Here is an 18,866-nt window from a genome sequence, read left to right as displayed (position 1 = left end):
AATAACCAAATCATTAGTTGACTATAACGTACATTTCTTTGCAGGATAAATAAACATCTTTCCCAAAGATTCCCATGGGAGCAAAACACAAAAATAATAGAAACAAGAGTTAGAGGGTAGTTTTTGTGTCTTGTTATTAAGTTTTTAGGTCTGTTCTGATTTTTCTTAGGCTCTTTGACACAATATTCAATGCTTACTTTATGGTTATGTTAACCTAAACGTGCCACTGATTTTTTAAAAATTCATAACATTCATTCAGCTGTGTTTTTTAACACATTCTCAGGATTTAAATCCAGTTTTCATTTATCCCATGCTCTTATCCAGTATATCCTGCTATTTCCTGTTTTTAAAGTAAATAGCATCTTGTCTAAAAAGAAAACAATTGTGTCAGCTTGAGAATGCATGGACTTATGTGATTGACCAGTGCAGGATCTTTGAAATTTTGCTTATTTTATTTATTTATTTTATTTTATTTATTTATTCTTTTTATTTTCCCCCAGCTTTGTTGAGGTGTGATTGACAAATAAAATTGTGAGATATTTAAAGTGTACAACATAAAGATTTGACTGTATACGTTGTTTCCCCCCCCCATCGAGTTAATTAACACATCCAGTACTACATTATTTTAAAAGTATAGAATTCCAAAGCATGATTGGAAGACAAGATGTATTCACCTGAAAATATGCAAACTAAAACTGCTTTGATAGAGAGGGTTTAAAAACAACAAATAAAATCGAGTATCCACAAATATCCATGAACAGATATATTCTGGCCGTTTTAATAAATAAAATCACATCATTCAAACTACATATACCATTGAATCCAAGCGAGATTATCAGTCTTTGTCCAAAGCATGCTCTAGACTTGTATCTTACTATTTGTCTAAATCAAGAATGAAAATAATCTGGGATCCAACTTGAATGTATTTGAGTGCTTTGGTCAGTGGGGAAATCATTATAAAGACTGAGGAACTTCATGAGTGGCATCTGGCTTGTTTGTAGGACTTGGACCAAATGCTTTAGGTCTGTCTCTGGGAACTGCAGCAGCTACTTCAGCTGCTGGCAGCGAAGGCCTTGGAGGTATAGATTTTAGCAGCTCATCGGATAAAAAGAGTAAGTAATGTTACTCTTAATTTCACGTTCTAACAGTCCTGTTTACGGAACTTAAATTCTTATGTCTGGAACATTGTTAGTTAAATGTTCAATAGTAAAGGTATTATTTTTAAGTTTGCATTATAGTTCACAAATTTTGTGTGTGTTGTGCATTTAAGATTTTATTTTTGTAGACAGATTTGTACGTGCATATGTCTTATGTAACTATCGTAATGCGTGTTTTAATATGCATTTTAAAAATCGGGACCGTGTACATGTTTTGTAACCTGTTCTTTCTCGTGTAATATATCACAAGTTTTAGTCAGTGTCCGTAATTCTTTACAAATATTTTAATGCTGCTTAATGTCAGTTTTATGAATGGGTGTGTCATCGTGCAGTCAGCCACCATCCTGAGGTTAGTGTTTGTTTGCAGATCTTCGCTCTGGGAAGCATCACCGTATTGGGTATCCTTGTAGAGAGAGGCAACATAGTATATGGTAGTTAAGTGTCGGCTCTGTAGCTGGTTTGCTGGCTGCAGGTCCTGGCTTACTGTTCACAGGCTCTGTGAGCTTATTCAGGCTATCTCGGTGCTTTGTAAAGTAGGGGAAATAACAGTCCCTGCTTCATGGGGTTGGTTTGGGGATTGCTGTTTGTAAAACCTTAGGAGAGCCAGGCACACAGAAGATGCTGTGTGCTTTTATTATAAATTTTGTTCATATTTTGGTTATTTCCTTAGGGCAGATACCTAGAAATTGAATCATTGGCTTATAGGGAGGGACATTTTGGAGTCTCTTGGCATATGTTGTGAAATTGCTTTCCAGAAAGGTTTTACCACTTTATTTACTCACCAGCCAGTATGAAAATGCCCTTCTTGCTGTGCTCTTGGCATGCCTAATATGCTTTAAAAATTTTTTTCCAACCCAAATTCATTTTGCAGTTTTTTTGTGGTTGTTGGTTCTGTGTGTGTGATCTGCTTGTTGTTTGTTTTGCAACACCTATTCTGTTTCTGATGAAAGCATGTTCGGCTGGAGCGCGTGCGTACACACTGCACTGACCGCTTGGAAGAGCTTAGAATGGCATGATGCATGAAGTTGTAAAATATTCAGTGTCCTGTATCTGTATAGGGATTTCAAAAATTGGACATGGGTTTTGTTGTAGGAGATACTTGTTTTAAAGAGTGAATTACTATCCTAAAAGTTGGTAAAATCCTTTTAACCTTAGAAAATTTGGATTTATTTCTCTTTGAATGAAAAGTTTTAAACATAAGGTCCTGTCTCTTGTTTTTACTTAATTTTCTTTGTAGTAACTCCATAATTCAAAAAATAGCCTTAGATGTTTTAGCAACTTATTTTTTTTTCTCAGGTGAAGCAGCCTGTTACGAGGGCCTTAAAAAGTGTCAGATAAAGCTCTCAGGAGTTAAACTCCTAGGCAAGAAGATTTTTCAGGGAAGATAGTTGAAAAAGGAAGATTCTTGCCCTTGAAAGAAATAGATGCAAATCAGCTACATAACTGTGTTTATGTGTACATAAACATGTCTGTAACATGCTGTGTTTAGAGTTTGTGACAAGTCGTGACATCACCTGCTGTTCAAGAGGCATTCTAAGAAATCCTTAACAATTTTTATTTATACCTTAGTTTGTGTTAACTTAAAATTTGTATTTGGAATACATTGATAAATAACCTATTTTTACACGAAGCTTCTTGAATTTTCTAGGTGATAAAACAGGAACAAGACCAGAGTAAGTTTACAATTTGACTTTTAAAATATTTTAATTAAAGAGTTTTACTTATTAAACTATAGGCCAATGTATGGTTGGAAGTAAATGGAACCTTATAGGTATTTAGAAGAAAAATTCGTTTAAAGTTTTTGTCAAAAATAAAATAATAAGCATAGGCTCTGGAGAGATTATGGAAGGTCAGATCTTTAAGAAAATTTATAACCACTGATTTCTAGGAAATAGTTGGCTTTTCCCCAAATAATATAAATAAACACAAATATTTGTATGTGTCTTTTTAACTTAGTAAATGTTGAACAACTCATGGAACTTTACTCTTGGAGCACTTTTTATTTATATATACAAATTAAAAATGTATATATACTGTTTATTTTATATATAAATTACTGTCCCAGCACCATTCACTGATGTTGAAGAGGGAGAATAGCCTCCATGTACGTCATATATACATTTGAAGATCATTATTTTCTTGCCAATCGTATTCTCACATAATTTCTGTTACATTAAATAAAACATTTGTAAGTAAATGATGAAGCTCCCGCCTCCCAAACATCTTGTGTGTATTTGTTACGTAAAGGGGGAAGCAGCGAGAGCCTGCCGTTTGCCCAGGGTTATGTCCCCGAAGTTGTACAGATCTGCGGCTCCCGCCATTACAGCCCAGTTACATTTATTCCTGTCTTCCTTGAGTAGTCATCAATCCTTTAAGCTACTCCTAGGTCTTATTTTGTTGAAGAACAGATTGACGTTGTAAAATATTGTGAGCAACTCATTGTGAGGAGTTTTTCAGACTTCCTTTAGTGAATGCTGTAATATTTTTGAACTGAATGAAAAGTCAGTCATGGAATTTTTGAGCTGGAGGAACTTAGATTAATATTTCATCCCGTCTGTAGTATTTTCTTGTTTTGTTCTTGAACATTTAGTCAAATGCATCTACGTGTACTTACAATAGATGCCAATCTCCTTAGAAAAGAAACCTCCATGTCAGATGAATTGTTAGTTATTTTGTAGATCATGAAGTTTATTGTTCTTTATAAAGAACTTCAAAATCATCCAGGAAGACTGTAAATGGGGAGTATTTGCTCTGTTTTCTTGTATCTTAACACATACTGTTGTGGAACTCAGCTGTCAGCTTTTTTTTTCTGACATCTTTATTAGAGCACAGTTGCTTTACAATGTTGTGTTAATTTCTGTACAACACAGTGACTCAGCTATAGGTATGGAAGACCTAAAGAGACACTTCTCCAAAGAAGATGTACAGGTAGCCGTCAGCTTTTTATGATCTCTGGTATTAATGCGCCTGTGGCATCTTTCTTAGGGATAGTAAAGCACTGAAGGATGAGACTCTACCTTCTGTCATCTGCCAGGACGTGGACAACCTGCAGTGAGTGTGTGGGATGTCATCAGTAGATGAATCAGACCGGAGTGCTGGGAGGTGTTTCGGGGGGGGCCCTCTCCTCCTCCTAAGTGTTGTAACTTGGGGAGCATTGTGGTGCTTGTAGAAATCAGGGAGAACGCAGAACAATGGAATTAAATAAATAAAGGGATTAAGATTCTGTAACTGCCATTCTGTGAACTGTAGGTGAATTTTTAATAGTCGCTTCTTAAAACACTTGGACTTAAAACTATCTCACCAGCCTACTTTGTTTTCTGTATTAAAACCAAAGGTGTAATTTTTTGGAAACTGAGTTTTATTTATTTTTTTAGGAAATTTGTGAAGGAACAAAAACAAGTCCAAGAAGAAATTAGTAGAATGTCTTCAAAAGCAATGCTTAAAGTGCAGGAAGATATTAAAGCTCTGAAGCAGCTTTTGTCATTGGCTGCCAGTGGATTACAGAGGAACACTCTCAATATTGACAAATTGAAAATAGAAACTGCTCAGGTAAACTGGCATTTTATTGGTGGATTTTTGTTTGTTTTTCAAATAGAAATAGGTCTTTTTAAAATTATGAAGTTTCATACCGACATGCTGTAAGAAAACCGTACAACAGCGCATATACTTTTAAATTACTATACTAATAGGTACTGGGTTTTATTGAGTGCTTACTATGTATGAGGCAGTATTCTAAGCCATTTAGATATATTAACCTAGTGATTTTTCACAACAGCCCTATGAGGTAGGTACTGTTATTACCTCAAACAAGAAAACAGGAGAGCTCTGTTTCTAAGAGCATAGATTCAGACCCTGGTGATCCAGCTCTAAGCTTATGCTCCGACTGCTTTGTTTCACAAGCGTGCCTACTGCCTAAATTATTATATTATACAAGAGGGAAAAACACATTTTTTAATCTGTCAGTGGTTAAATATAAATTATATCACGCTTTATAGATATTAAGTTCCAGTGACTTGCTAGTTTCGTCAGGTCTTAGTTAATAAAAATGGTAATGAGGCTAATACCTTCTGTCACTAATGTCTACTTGCTTCTTGTCCCAGTGGTATAATATATAACGTAAAATATCTTCTTTACATCAGTGGGGAAGAATGATGATAGATGATTTACTTGTTTTATATTTCACAGTTATACAGTATACTTGATCTGATCGTGGCAATCTAGAAATCGTTCCCTGAAGTTTTCCCTGATCTGTTAATGAACTTTCTGTGATATGCCTTTTTAATGGGTTTATCAGAGTGCTGTGCTCGTCATAAATTAAGTGATAATATTTTAAGTAAAAATTTTTTAAGTGCTTTGTGTCTTTTTATTGAACTGTAATTGACATATAACGTTATTTTAGGTGTACAACATGATTCAGTGTTTGTGTATGTTGTGAGATGATGACCACAAGAAGTCTAATTAATACCCATCAGCACAAATAGTTACAATTTTTTTTCCTCTTCAGATGAGAACTTTTAAGATCTACAGTCTTAGCAACTTTCAGATCTACAGTGTAGTGTTGTTACCTGTTGTCACCAGGCTGTAGGTTGTATCCCCAGGACTTAGTATTTTGTAACTGGAAGTTTGTACCTGCTTATGTGTCTTTAAGTCAACTATTGGAGAATACTTTGTGGCATTTTTAATAAATGTGTTACCAGAAAAAGCTCATCTAAACTATGATACCTAAAGAGGATTCAAAGGCTTTATTGTCTGCTTTCACGTTTCCTGGTCACTTACAAATGCTCTGGTTAAATATGAATAAAGTATTCCCCCATGTTTCCTTCCCACTTATTCTTCCCTTATCATCAGATATTTCAGATATCAGAATTTCCTAGGAGGAACAGAATGTTACTTAAGCCTTTAGACTGTGGAGAGTGTTTTGACTCTGATTAAACATTATAGGAAATTCTAAATTTCATGTGTGAAATTTTTATGAAATTATATGCACAAGGTCATTATCAAAGTAATAGAGGAGGCAAACTCAAGGGAAAAAAAATGAACACAAGAATGGGAACCGTTGTAACTCTCACACTGGGTGATTCCATCCACAAGCACTTGTGAGACACTTGTCACATAACCAGACTTGTCTTTCAGAGACAAAAGGAGAACTCCAAAGTACTAAAGTCTCGTGGGGTAAGTGAAGTGCTCAAAGACTGAGAGAGAAGAGGGTGGGAGTCGAGAGTTCCCTTGAGGGAAAATGGCTTCTGAGTTGCGTTGAGGAAAGTTTATATGAGAACTCAAAGGGGTTTGCTCTGTGGTTTCTCTTATTTCAAATACACAGGGATTCGTGCTCTACCCACAGTCTCGTGAATTGCCAGTTGAAAACAGAAACATTCTGACTCCCTTAGTGAAGGAGTTATCCATCTTATTAAATCCAAAACCTTTTGTTCAAAGAGAGCCTTTCTGGGAAATAAAAGCAATTCTGAGGTAAGGAGCAGCGTTGAGGTTGTGAAGACCAGAACCTTATGGAAGCGAAGTCTTTCACATGCCCCGTTTGGGGGACATCACTTAAGAGTTCAGATAAGTTGCGTGGTTAATGTTTTCTATGGGCAGGGCAGGTGCCGCGTGGTTCATTGAAGTTATATTGCTGAATCCACAAATTCAGAGAACCTTTTTTAAGCGTCTGTTATGTGCAGAGCACTTCCTCTGGCGTTTGGGATCAAAACGCTTACAGTATCCTAGGGAGAGTGAGCTAAAGCACTCACGTAAGTGTTCCAGGGACAAGGTGTGACGGAGTGCAGAGGGCTCAGTGGGCGCTTCCAGCCCCCCTCCGGAGCGGGATGGAGCGGTAGTGGCACACTCAAGAGTTGAGCCTCCAGAGCTGCGGCGGTGGTTCCCAGGCGGCGAGGAAGGGGCAGGGTGATGGGGAAGGCGCGCAGGCAGGAAGAGGGCATGTTGGAGGACCCGCAGGCCGTTAAGCGTTACGGGAGGGGGCCCCGCCAGTGAGACCCAGGCGCGGCTCAGCGCTGGGCAGTCCAGGCTCTGGACCCGTGTCCAGAGTCACAGGACGGAAGGCTGAGGTGGAGGGTAACACGGAGGTGGAAGGGACAGTTAGAGACCGATAGAGACTTCACAGCTGGGCAGTAAAATGAGGGTAGGAAGTTGCTGCAGGGGACATAAAGTTAGGATAAGAGACTTCTTTTTAAGTAAGGGAAACTTAAATAGACGTTGAAATAGACGTTGCAGAAGCAATGAAATGATAGGAATGTGGAGTGTAAGTGGGTTAGACGCATTATGAGTCTTGAAAAACCATTGGCTGGAAGATAAGAGTGGCACTGCAGAGGAGTGGAAGGGAGGTTAAGTGTGTGAGGCATACAAAATTGGGCCCCTAGACTCAGGTCTCAGGTCTTCCAGCTATGTGGCCTTGGGCACATTACTTAATGTCTGTAACTTCGTCACCCACTTTATAGAGTTGTTACTGAGGAGTGACCATGATCATAGAAGGGGAGCCTGTAGCACAGGGCTTGGTACACAGTAAGTAAGTACCCAGAATGTTAACTGCTGCTGTCATCAACCTCAGGGTTATTACTACTACCTTGCTTCTTTTAAATAGTGTTTTCTATAGTTGTATTATTACAGATTTTAAAATAGTAACACCGTCTTTAACTGTGGATGAATTGACTTCACAAATCCTACAGGAATCCATGGTTTCTTAAAATAGAGCATAAATTTATTATAAAGTTTGTTAAAAGTGTAGTTTGTCTTGCCTGGAAGGAGGTTTTAGCACCTTGTAAAGCGGCTTCATCCATAAGTTCTCACAGCATATGAAGCTCCAGGAATGGCGTTGTCGAAGTTTCAGTCCAGAGGTAGTTGGTATTTTTAGCTTAACTTTTAATTGGCTTTTTCTTTTTCTTAACCTCTATTATATCAGGAGTTAAAAAATGCTGAAATAGCTTTAAGAACCCAGAAAACACCACCTGGACTCCAACATGAGAATACAGCTCCTGCTGAGTAAGTTAAACAAATGTTTCTCTCTTTAAAAAAGCAGAACAGTAAAAACAGTATGCAGGGTAGGGATTTTTAGTTTACTTTGTAGCAAGTCTGGGCACCTTATGTGGATTTTTAAATTTAATTCTCATAATAGCTCAGAGGGTACATCATCCCCATTTTATTGAAGGGTAAGTGAAGGCTAAGGTCTGAGCTTTTACCCACTGTTATGCAGTTGCACTTCATGTTACTTACAGGGTCTATTCTACTGGATTACATCGTGCAGATAGTAGAAACTTATATTTATACCCATAAGGACTTTCAATTAAAGAATACTTTATGATAGCCCCTTCCTTAAACAGGGCATACTAAGTATAGTTTAACTCTTTCACGTATTTCCATAACTTTTATTTGCATACATGATAAATCTTCAGGAAGAAAAATTACGAAGTGTAGATAAGTGAACCTGAAAAACCCACCTGTACCCAGCTTGTATATTCATGTGGTTTCCATGCATGTGGTATATGTCTTGCCTGTGTTGTGCGAGAGAGTAATAGCTAATATTCTCAAATGCTTGCCATATGCCGCACAGCGCGCTTGGCCCTTCACCTGCTGTATCTGCTTTCCCACAAACCCTCCACAGCTGTCACATTCCAGTCTTAGAAATGAGGAGCCTGCGGCATGAAGAGGAGAGTCCTGAGCTTCTGCGCGGTAGGGGTCTGGTTGACTCCTGGCCCCTCACCCTTTTGTTTTGTTTTTTCTTTTTATTATAATTTCAGATTTACAAAAAAAGTTTCAAGAATGAAACAAAGAATTCTCATGTATCTTCCATCCAGATTCCCTGCATGTTAACATTTCTACTGCAGTTTCGTTCATTGCTCTCCATATGTGTAAATACATTTTCCCCCTGGACAGTTAGGGTTGTTTGCAGACATGATACCCATTAATGCTTGAGTACTTCAGAGTGTATTTCTTAAACATAAGGATATTCTCTTACGTAACCATAGTACAGTGATCAAAATCAGGAAATGGACAATAACAGTGATACTCCTGATACCTTATTCGGATTAGCATGGGATGAGCTCCTTCGCTGGACTTCCTCAGTATTTTATTCTGCTGTCTTGTTCTTCATGCTGCCATCAGAGATAATTTTGAGATGGGTTGAACTGTGTGATTTTCCGCTGTGAAAAGCATTCACAGTTCCCCATTTCTTGTGGAGTTGTGTTCAGACTGCGTTTTGTGCTAGTCAAGGTCCCTTTTTATCTTTCTAGCATTCTCTCGTTAAATTTATCAGAATAGTGATTATAATTACATACTCTTTCTGTAGCACACTGTAGTGTTTTCAGATTATAAATATCAATAGTATTTCAGATTATAAACATAAGAACTGTAAGTATTTGGCTGTAAAATCTAGTTGACAATTGCACGGGTTTTTTTGAACTTTTTCTTTTGAATTTTAGACGTATAGAAAAGTTGGAGAAATGGTAGTACAAAGAATTTTTTTATATCCCTTACCTGCTTCCCTTACTGTTAACATATTACATAATCATAGTATAATTATCAAGAACAGGATTAACATTGGTACTATATTAACCAAAATACAGAACTTACTGTCTTTTCCACTAATGCACTTTTTCTGTTCTAGGGTTCTTTTCACACTGGATTTAGTTGTTATTTCTCCTTAGTCACTTCCAATCCGTAACATTTATTCAGTCTTTCCTTTTCTTTGATGACCTTGACATTTTTGAAGAGTATTAAATTATTTTGTAGATTATCCCTTAATTGGTATTTTTTCATGATTGGAGTAAGGCTGTGCATCTATTTTTCATACCTTGATAACTTACAAGTTTGGGTTTTTATTTCAATAATACCTCTGTCACTTAAAGATACATTATTTCATCAGACTAATTCAAAGGCCCTACTTAAATAAACAGGGGCATATTTTTGTTGGAATTTTGAATATAAAGGAAACAGTGTTTTAAAACTGAACTGACTTGGTAAATGTTATTGTATAGCTACTTCAGAATCCTGGTTCAGCAGTTTGAGGTGCAGCTCCAGCAGTACAGACAACAGATTGAAGAACTGGAAAACCATCTTGCCACCCAAGCGAACAATTCACACATCACCCCTCAAGGTAACATGCTTTCCGTGGTAATTTTTTTTTTAATAGCACTGTTTTTTCAGTTAGAGAGCTTAAACTGTTGTATAGTCGATATTCTAGATTATTACTAGTAGTTGTCTTAAACTGCCATAAGACAATTTCCTTAAAAGTCCTCGATTAGCTCTTTATTTCCTATAAATATAAAATGCTTTGTTATGAATTATTATGATGTAATGGCAGATGTCCTAGGGCACCCCACCCACCCACCCCGCCCCCCAGATTACTGATGGAGGAATCCTTCTCTCAGTCTGTTCTGCTGTCTTCTCTCATCCATGGAAGTATTGGTGTAGTTTATTCATCCTAGACATTAACTGTACCAAAAATTGGACTCAAGTAATAGAAAAATAATATCGATTGTGTCGTATACATATTTGTGTGATAATATGATTTTCTTTTATAGATTTGTCAATGGCTATGCAGAAAATTTATCAAACATTTGTAGCTTTAGCTGCACAACTTCAGTCTATTCATGAAAATGTGAAGGTAAGTTCTCATTGCCTGTTCATCTATCTGGACATCTACACCCAAGTGAAGTGTTTATTTGTTCATTCACAGGACAAAAGTATCCATGCTTATTACAGAAATAGCTAAAATTATATGTAAGTGAAAAAGACTAAAAATAAAATAATCCAGATCATGCCCAGACACAACCATGGATAAGATCTTTAAAAAAAAAAACAACAAGATCCAAGTGTCCTGTGCACTCTGTTATTTTAACTTTTTTCATCACTGTGAACCACGTTCCAAGCTCATACACACACTTCTTCACCATCATCTTTAGTAGTCAGGATTTCCCTGCACGTGTGTACGTAGTCTGCGTAACCCGTTGTCTTCTGTTGGACATTGGGTTGTTTCCATCTCTTTTAGTTTATTTCTGTAGAAAGTAAACAGTCTTAGTAGCAAAATCATGTCTCACTGCTTTAATTTTATGTGTGTTTTAAATGTTTATTGATGCCTGCATAAAAAAAAACTTGCTAACAACATTTGTCCCTTCTAAACACAGGAAACTGTATTTATTAAAATAATAAAAATAAAATAATTTGTCACTGAATATTTTGAACCTTGTGTAATATGTTCATTTTTAGAAATTATTTGGGCGAAATGTTAATATACGTACACTTTTTCCATCAAGCGGATATAATTAAAAGTCTTTCTTGCAGTTACGTATAGTCGGAGAAAACCTTTAAAATTCAAAGCATCCAAGCCTGGGTCTAAATCAATCCCTAACTGTAATAGAACTCCATGGAGATTACCAGTATTTTCATTTTTATTTTCACTTGATGCATGATAATAGAATTTTTTTTAAGTTAACCTCTTAAATCATACCATTTTTGAAGTGACAGCATACTTCAGACCTTTTGCCTTAATAGATTTAAAATTTTAAATCAAATCTTTAAAATAATTTAGTTTTAAAGGAGGAATTTTTAGTAAATTCTCTTGAAACTTTGTCTGCAATAAGTGTTTAGTTTTTTAAAGTGCTAAAGGTGATTCTCTGTTGGCACTTTGAAGTCTGTGTTCTGCAGATGTTTTTTCGCATTAAGTTCTATTATGAAAGTTTTCAAATACACACAAAAGTAGAGCACTATTATAATGAATGCTCAGGTACCCACCACCCGACTTGGGCCATTATCAAGATCCTGCTGATGTTGTTTTTATCAGTTCTCCACACATGCTTTTTTCCCCTGGAGTATTTTTTTTTTAATTAATACTTTTTTTTTTTTTTTTTTTTTTGGTGGTACGCGGGCCTCTCACTGCTGTGGCCTCTCCTGTTGCGGAGTACAGGCTCCGGACGCGCAGGCTCAGCGGCCATGGCTCACGGGATGTGCCCAGCCGCTCCACGGCGGATCTTCCTGGACCGGGGCACGAACCCGCGTCCCCTGCATCGGCAGGCGGACTCTCAACCACTGCGCCACCAGGGAAGCCCCAGTACATTTTTATTTTATTAAAAATTTTTTTCATTGAAGTACAGTTGGTTTCCCTGGAGTATTTTAAAGGAGATCTGAGACATATTTGTAAATATAGATGTTTTTTCAATGGCAGTTTATTCTCTCTGGTTTGAAAACTACCTTTTTCGGTAACAGGGCCATAATGAGACAGAGATTTGCAGAAAAAGCTCCAGTTCATGTTGGATAAACTTTACCTGAAATTTTGACCTACTCCTTTTTTTAATACACATCCCAAGAACCAAAGGATGTTCCATGATCAGATTTGACATTTATTTTCAGCTGCGTTTAGTAAACTGTAATTTCTAGACTTGTTCACCTCTTGTAAGAGGTGTTTTTTTTGTTCCTTTTGTGGTCTTATTAACAACACAGATAACCTCTTGAAACAGGCTTGAGCCACCTGATCAGCCAGGCTTCCACAACATTAACAAAATTAGGCGTAAATTTTATTAATTCTGTAGATAATGGCTGGTGTCAGTTTTTTGTGTTTTTTTTTTTTTAAAAAACTAAATGTCTTTTTTAAGTTTCTAAGATAGGTCATTATTTCCCATTATCTGAAGTAGAACTAAAATTTATGGGCTATTGATGTCACACGCTGCATGGTATGTGCTTGTAATTGCACAGAAAGAGGGAGGATGCGTTTGGGGGAGATCTGTTCTCGTAAGCTGTGGTTTCTGATGTCACAGACCCACTTCTGAGTGTATTTCCCCAGTTTCCAGCTCTTGGCAGGCCCACTTGCACACGTTGCAGAGGTGGGAAAGCTTGGGACTGGAACATGATACACTGACGTCCACACGGAAGGAGGCGATAGCTTTCAAATGCTGGAAATACCTGTCACAACCCAAAGCCTCATATTTACTAATTTCCTCTAAGAACAGGTTGGAAATATGAAAATCTTACGTCTCTTCAAAAGTAATATAAAACTGATCTAAACTAAGCTAAACCCTTAAAGTATTTAATATTGTAAGGTGAAACAGAATCCTTCCTATTAATGGCCTTAATTAAGGCAAATGTTGTATTGGGTAATCCAGCCCACTTTATGAACTTGGTAATTTTTCTTACTCTGAAATTATAAACTCTTTTCTTTTCCCTCCAGTTTGGTTACATAAGCTCAACATGAGTTATTCTCATTGTAAAATAAACAGTGTTGATCAAGTAAGAGCCCTCTTTATACCCTCCAGACTCTCTCTGCTTAGGTGATGTCTTATTTTAGTATGTGTCACCCATGCCTTTTATTATTTATTTATTTATACCGATAAAAAAGGTATTTAACAAATATATATTTAGTGGGCTTTTTTTTTTTTTAAACCTCTTTGAATCTAAAAGTTATCCAAAGTTTGGCCTTTGGAGGGGAAATTTTCATGAGAAACTGGAATATTTAATATTTAAAATGGAATTTTAGATACTACTTTGCTTGTCTAAAAGCTTAGCTAACTTATTTTAAAGGGGGCCTCCTGAAGTCAGAATATGTTAGGCAGTTGATCATAAAGACCTATGACTAAAATAGGGAACACAGTATACAAAGGTGTGATAGAACTCTCCGATCCATCACTCAGATCCTTCTGATTTGAAGGTTAGATGAAGTGTGTAGTGTTTGGAGTGTTTTTGATCTGTCTTTGCTAACTTATTTCATGGTTATATTCATCCTTATATTATCCAAGTCAGCACAAAACTTGATTAATCTTTTCTTTTTTTCATTCCTGTAGGTGCTCAAAGAACAGTACCTTGGCTACAGGAAAATGTTCTTGGGAGATGCTGTGGATGTGTTTGAAGCCAGGCGAGCAGAAGCCAAGAAGTGGCAGAATGCGCCCAGAGTCACTACTGGACCCACCCCTTTCAGCAACATGCCAAACGCAGCAGCCGTTGCCATGGCTGCAACACTTACACAGCAGCAACAGCCTGCTACAGGTCTGAATGCATTCAAGTTATAGCTTCTTAACTGTTAAAATGCAGAGAGTTTATGTGCATTTTTATGAGTCTTCCTTTTGTGTTAGCACTGAAGCAATTTCTATGAGTAGCTGTTCCAATACAGTCTAAAAATTGTGATGGACACAATTACAAACCATATACCTGATAAAAATGCAGGGTAGTCTTAGCAATAATTATACATCACTTAGATACTGAATATTGTGAATTAATGTTATTTGCTGTATTGCTATAAATGCCCTTTAGAACATGGTGTTCCACTACTGAATTACATTTAAGAGCAACAGATTCTAAAATTGTGCCTGTGTTGTGTATTGTTTTAAAGTCAGAGGTAAACCAGCCATAGGTTGGCATTTTTCGTACCTGATGCTGACGGGTGGTGCGCTCTCACATGCAGTGGTTACAGAATGCCCACACTCAGGATGAAGTATGTCTTTATCGACTGAAGTTGTGTTGAAGATCAGTAGGTTTGTTTGATCAGAGAACAGGCCTTCTTAACCAAATTTGGAAGAAGGTACATGCTAGAATTATTTGTACCTTTTCAAAATGAGCAGAACAGTGGCAAGAGCAGGAAAAAATGTTATGAGATGCTTTGGATTATACATGAAGAAGTATGAGCTGGGAGGTTGAGCAGATGAAAATAACTGATGAGATACTGGAAAGCAGATAATTTTAGTACCATGGTTTAATTTCACTTCTTACGAGAGAAACATTTTTGTGGTCTAGTTCTGCAGTGTTTAGTTTGGTCTTGTGTCTTTCAGAGATGATTACTTATCTTTTTACTCCTGCAGTCCCTATTTTGTCAGGCTTGAAGTGTGACAGAGAAAAATGTTGTCTTAATGGATACTGATTTTTTTACTTGTTCATAAATTTTTGTGTAGTGCTTATTAGTTATTCTATAGCATGTGTGTTTCTGAGAGTTCCTTGCAGTCCAGTAGTAAATTATAGTACAAAAAAGTAAAAAACGTACATCTCTAGATTGCGTTCAGGCTGCCTCTACTAGGGAAGCATTCTCTGGGTTTCACTATTGGCAGTTTAAAAAATTGTTCTTCACATTTGGAGATGACAGAATTGACTTACCATCAGTAAATGGTTGATGATGGACTTATGCCAAACCCTCCGCGCTCCATGGCTGGACCCACGTGAATAGTGGCTGACATAAGGACTGTGTAGTGGTTCTCTAGCTGGCTGGAGTACAGGGTTGCGTTCTCCAGTTACGGAGGGAAAAGAAGTCACTGTGGAGTTGGTTCCTATCAGGTCATTATGGGGTGGATAGATATCAAATCAACCCCATAATGACGGTCATCAGTTCTCATGATTATTTACCCAGCCCAACCGACTACAGCACCAGTTTACTTTTTAGGGTTACTATGAATCCCAAAATAGATCAGAGAAGCAGGATTTGGTTAGGTGTTCTTTAAACATAAGGGATTTCTATTCTAATCAATAAAACTGGAGAAAAGTCAGTTAACTGAACTGCTGTGCTGTAAGGGAATTTAATTATGTTCTGCGGTGTACAGCTAAAATTGAGGCAGAACCACCTGTCGGATTTTTGTTTTATACACTTTCTTACGTAGGCAGTTTTGAGAGGTTTGTAGGTTTTCACTCTCACATTTTGGGCTCATGGGCATCTGAAGAAATACGTTCATTCTATATGAGTGCCTCCTATGTGCTAGGCTCCAGGGATATAAAGGTGAACAACAGAGATATGGTCTTTGCTCTCTGTGGTGGTGGAGAATATTAGCTGAGTTTAGAGTCATCATCTTGAAGAGCCTTTTGCTCACGTGCTTCAATTTTTTGTGGACTTTCACCAGGCTTTGGGGAAACTGACTCCCTTGTACATTCCCTGCAGTGGCGAAGCCCACATAAGGGCTTTCTAATCAGGTGGCAGGAATTGTAATTTATTAACTTAAGCAGTCTTACAGTGTTTTCATTTTGAGTTGTATGGATTTTGGGAACTGAGAAGCCGAACAATAGCGATCATTTTGTATCGTCTTCTTGTTTCCCACCTGTTTCTCTAAAGGTCTCGCATGCTCCACAGCCCATCCCTTTCTGTCTCTCCCCGTCAGGATTAGCTATTTCAGTCCTGTCACCACTAGAGTGAGACGCAGCAGCTCCGTTAGATGCATGCAGCCCATTAGAAATGCCCCTCTTTATTGCATTGTGCTCTGTACCCAGTGACTTATTCCTTCTGTCCTGTGACTGATGAAATCTTCTTAAGTGCCAGTAACAAATTTTGAAGACCATCTAGATGAATCTGGGTGAGGCTTGTGTGCTGTTTTTACACAGCCCTGTTGGTGTGTGCAAGGTTTGAGTTGGGGGGGGGGGTTTGCTTCTATTTGCATATGGATTCTTGACTTTTTAATGTAAAAAAGCAGGCAGCTTCTTAGGCTGATACCTTCTGAAGGTGCTTTCTGTGTAGTCTTTCTTGGAGGTGGAAGTATGGACATAAGTGACTTCTTGAGCCTTCTTCGATGTCTTTTAACGAAAAAAATATATATATGATAGAACTTAGGCCTGTGTGATTTGTGGTTATTGCTTCTGAAGGCTGAAGAGAACTGATGAAGAACTCCACAGGCTATTTATGTATGAAGTAAGCATCATCCATGGATTGCATGATGGCAGATCTGGAGTACACTTGTCCACCAGTGCTTCTGAAGCCTCTTAAAAAGCTTAAGACATTTACGTTAGGCTTTTCGGTATAATTTTAACTTAGGATAGATTGTTTTAAGCTAATGTACTGGGATTAAGTTTTGCTGTTGTGTTTTGACACTTTTAAAAGTTCTTGATGTTTACATAAAAAGACTTTTCTCATATGACTTAGCTGCTGTTTTTAAGGAGAGCTGAGACATTTTGTTAGGAATTCCTACTTTCTAGCTTTTAAGTGTATGTTTGGACGTTTAAGGTGTAGTGTTAAATAGGAAACTTCTTCATTTTACTTTCTTGTGGTTTTATGATTTTGTTATTTTTAATAACCAAAGGACATTCCCCATTAGATCAGTAAAATATTTGAAATTGGGGAAGACATTTTTTGTTTTTTAAGAAAAATTATTATTTAAAAAAATATGACTTAGGAATAACCATGCTAGTGACATTAGGTATTTTGAGTGATCATTGAAAATTATAAAAAAATTTTAGCACTTTAGTCCTTTTCCTGTGAATGCAGTTTTACTTTTAAGAAAGTAGAATTTATTCTGGAAAATATGAATTACAGTGCTAAACTTGATTTTGTTGTGTGTGAGTATATTATTCAGTAACTTTTGTAAAATGTTACTCTACATGAAGATTTCACTTTGGGCAATCATTGGGATATGTTACTACTAACTTGGTTTTATTTATGGAACTAAGAGCCTCTCATTGAATGACTAATGACTATTCAGATTTTAAAACAGATTTCTTGAATTGTTTACGTAACATTTGCCTGAAGGATGTAGATTCTGCTTTCTAATAGTGAAAATAATTTATATGGTGGCCAGAGTGTAATATATGCTGATACTTTGGCATGGGAGATATTTATCATGAGTTTTTACTATTAAAAATGTTATACATTTGCCTACTAGTTTTATAAATGATGTTGCCTTCAGAATTTGTGTGAAGGTACAAAACTCAAAATATCATGTACCTGTTGTGCAATGGAAAGTCTTGTCATCGTTAGAGTTCTTGATTACCTGGATCCTGAATATTAATGACTAGAGTTGCTCTTAAAAGCAGACCCGCACACAACACGAAGCATGTTACTTGAGTAACTCTTAGGACTTGTAGGGCTGAGGGCTGTGGTGTGCATTATGCTCTAGGGTCTTCCACCAGCAGTGCCTCCTGTGAACATGTGACACTTAAGTCTCTCAATGTTAAAGAAACTGGACGTGTGTTTTCTACATATTACTCTCATTAGAAATAAGAGGGTAATATGCTTAGTTTCTTTTTCCTGTAGTAACATTTTACAAAAGAGCTGCTAGGCAGGTATTTTATTCTCAAACTGGATGTAAAAATTTAAATCTTTTTTAATTTATTTTTTAATAGTGGTGTAAGAACTCTGGCTGCTGTCAGTCCTTATTCTTTATTTTCTGGGTAGAAGCTATTGGGAAAGTCCAGTTTCTGTCCCAGTGTAGCAAAATGTAGTTCCTTAGTTTCTTTTTTCTTTTCTTTCCTTTTTCTTTAATGTTTTATAATTTTACACTACCTTTTTGAATATACAAACCTCATTCTTCATTGAACAACTTGAAGGCTTTGATTTCTTTAAGAAGTCTAAATATCAATCTGTATATTACTTTGGCAGTTCCCTCAACTTTGAGATGCACTGATCACTGTGCTTGAAAAAGACAAGACTGAAGATTGTACTATGAAATTTATCAAATAATTTTCATAAATTACTTATCAAATATGAGAGATTTATAGAGTTTTGTATTCTGCTTAGTTAAAAAAAAAGGTAGTTAAAAAAGGGAGGCTAGTAAGTTTGATGCTATTCTTGCCAAACAAACTCGGCCAAAATCTTTAAAGTAACAAATGGGAAAAGGATGACTAATCGTTCTGCATCTGAGTACATTTTCCAAGATGTTGGAAAGAAACTTCTGAATTGAAATCTTGAATGTATTGAATCTGTCAAGGTACACAGCGGTGCCTTTGTAAATGTTCATTCTCTATCTTATTTCATCAGGTGATAAGTGGTGTAATGTAGCAGAGCTTAACAGTAGAACTCAGTTATCACTCTTTGTG

At 36.9% G+C, this 18,866-nt stretch overlaps 1 protein-coding gene across 4 annotated transcripts in view; it reads left to right on the top strand.

Moving 5' to 3' along the window:
• The window catches only part of NUP58 (nucleoporin 58), a 45,302-nt gene that overhangs the window by 10,385 nt on the left and 16,051 nt on the right, over positions 1 to 18,866 (top strand). For all 4 annotated transcript variants that reach the window (XM_029210019.1, XM_029210018.1, XM_029210016.1 and 1 more), the window contains 8 exons: positions 1,002 to 1,112; positions 2,806 to 2,830; positions 4,143 to 4,208; positions 4,532 to 4,706; positions 8,068 to 8,147; positions 10,139 to 10,257; positions 10,685 to 10,767; positions 13,934 to 14,135. In XM_029210019.1, coding sequence (XP_029065852.1) covers positions 1,002 to 1,112; positions 2,806 to 2,830; positions 4,143 to 4,208; positions 4,532 to 4,706; positions 8,068 to 8,147; positions 10,139 to 10,257; positions 10,685 to 10,767; positions 13,934 to 14,135 — 861 coding nt within the window. The remainder of the gene's footprint in view (positions 1 to 1,001; positions 1,113 to 2,805; positions 2,831 to 4,142; positions 4,209 to 4,531; positions 4,707 to 8,067; positions 8,148 to 10,138; positions 10,258 to 10,684; positions 10,768 to 13,933; positions 14,136 to 18,866) is intronic.

The sequence above is a fragment of the Monodon monoceros genome, unplaced genomic scaffold (assembly GCF_005190385.1).
Source record: "Monodon monoceros isolate NGI ecotype Baffin Bay Population unplaced genomic scaffold, NGI_Narwhal_1 Super_Scaffold_8, whole genome shotgun sequence".
Classification (NCBI taxonomy): Eukaryota; Metazoa; Chordata; class Mammalia; order Artiodactyla; family Monodontidae; genus Monodon; species Monodon monoceros.
This window is presented reverse-complemented; position numbering and strand designations above follow the sequence as displayed.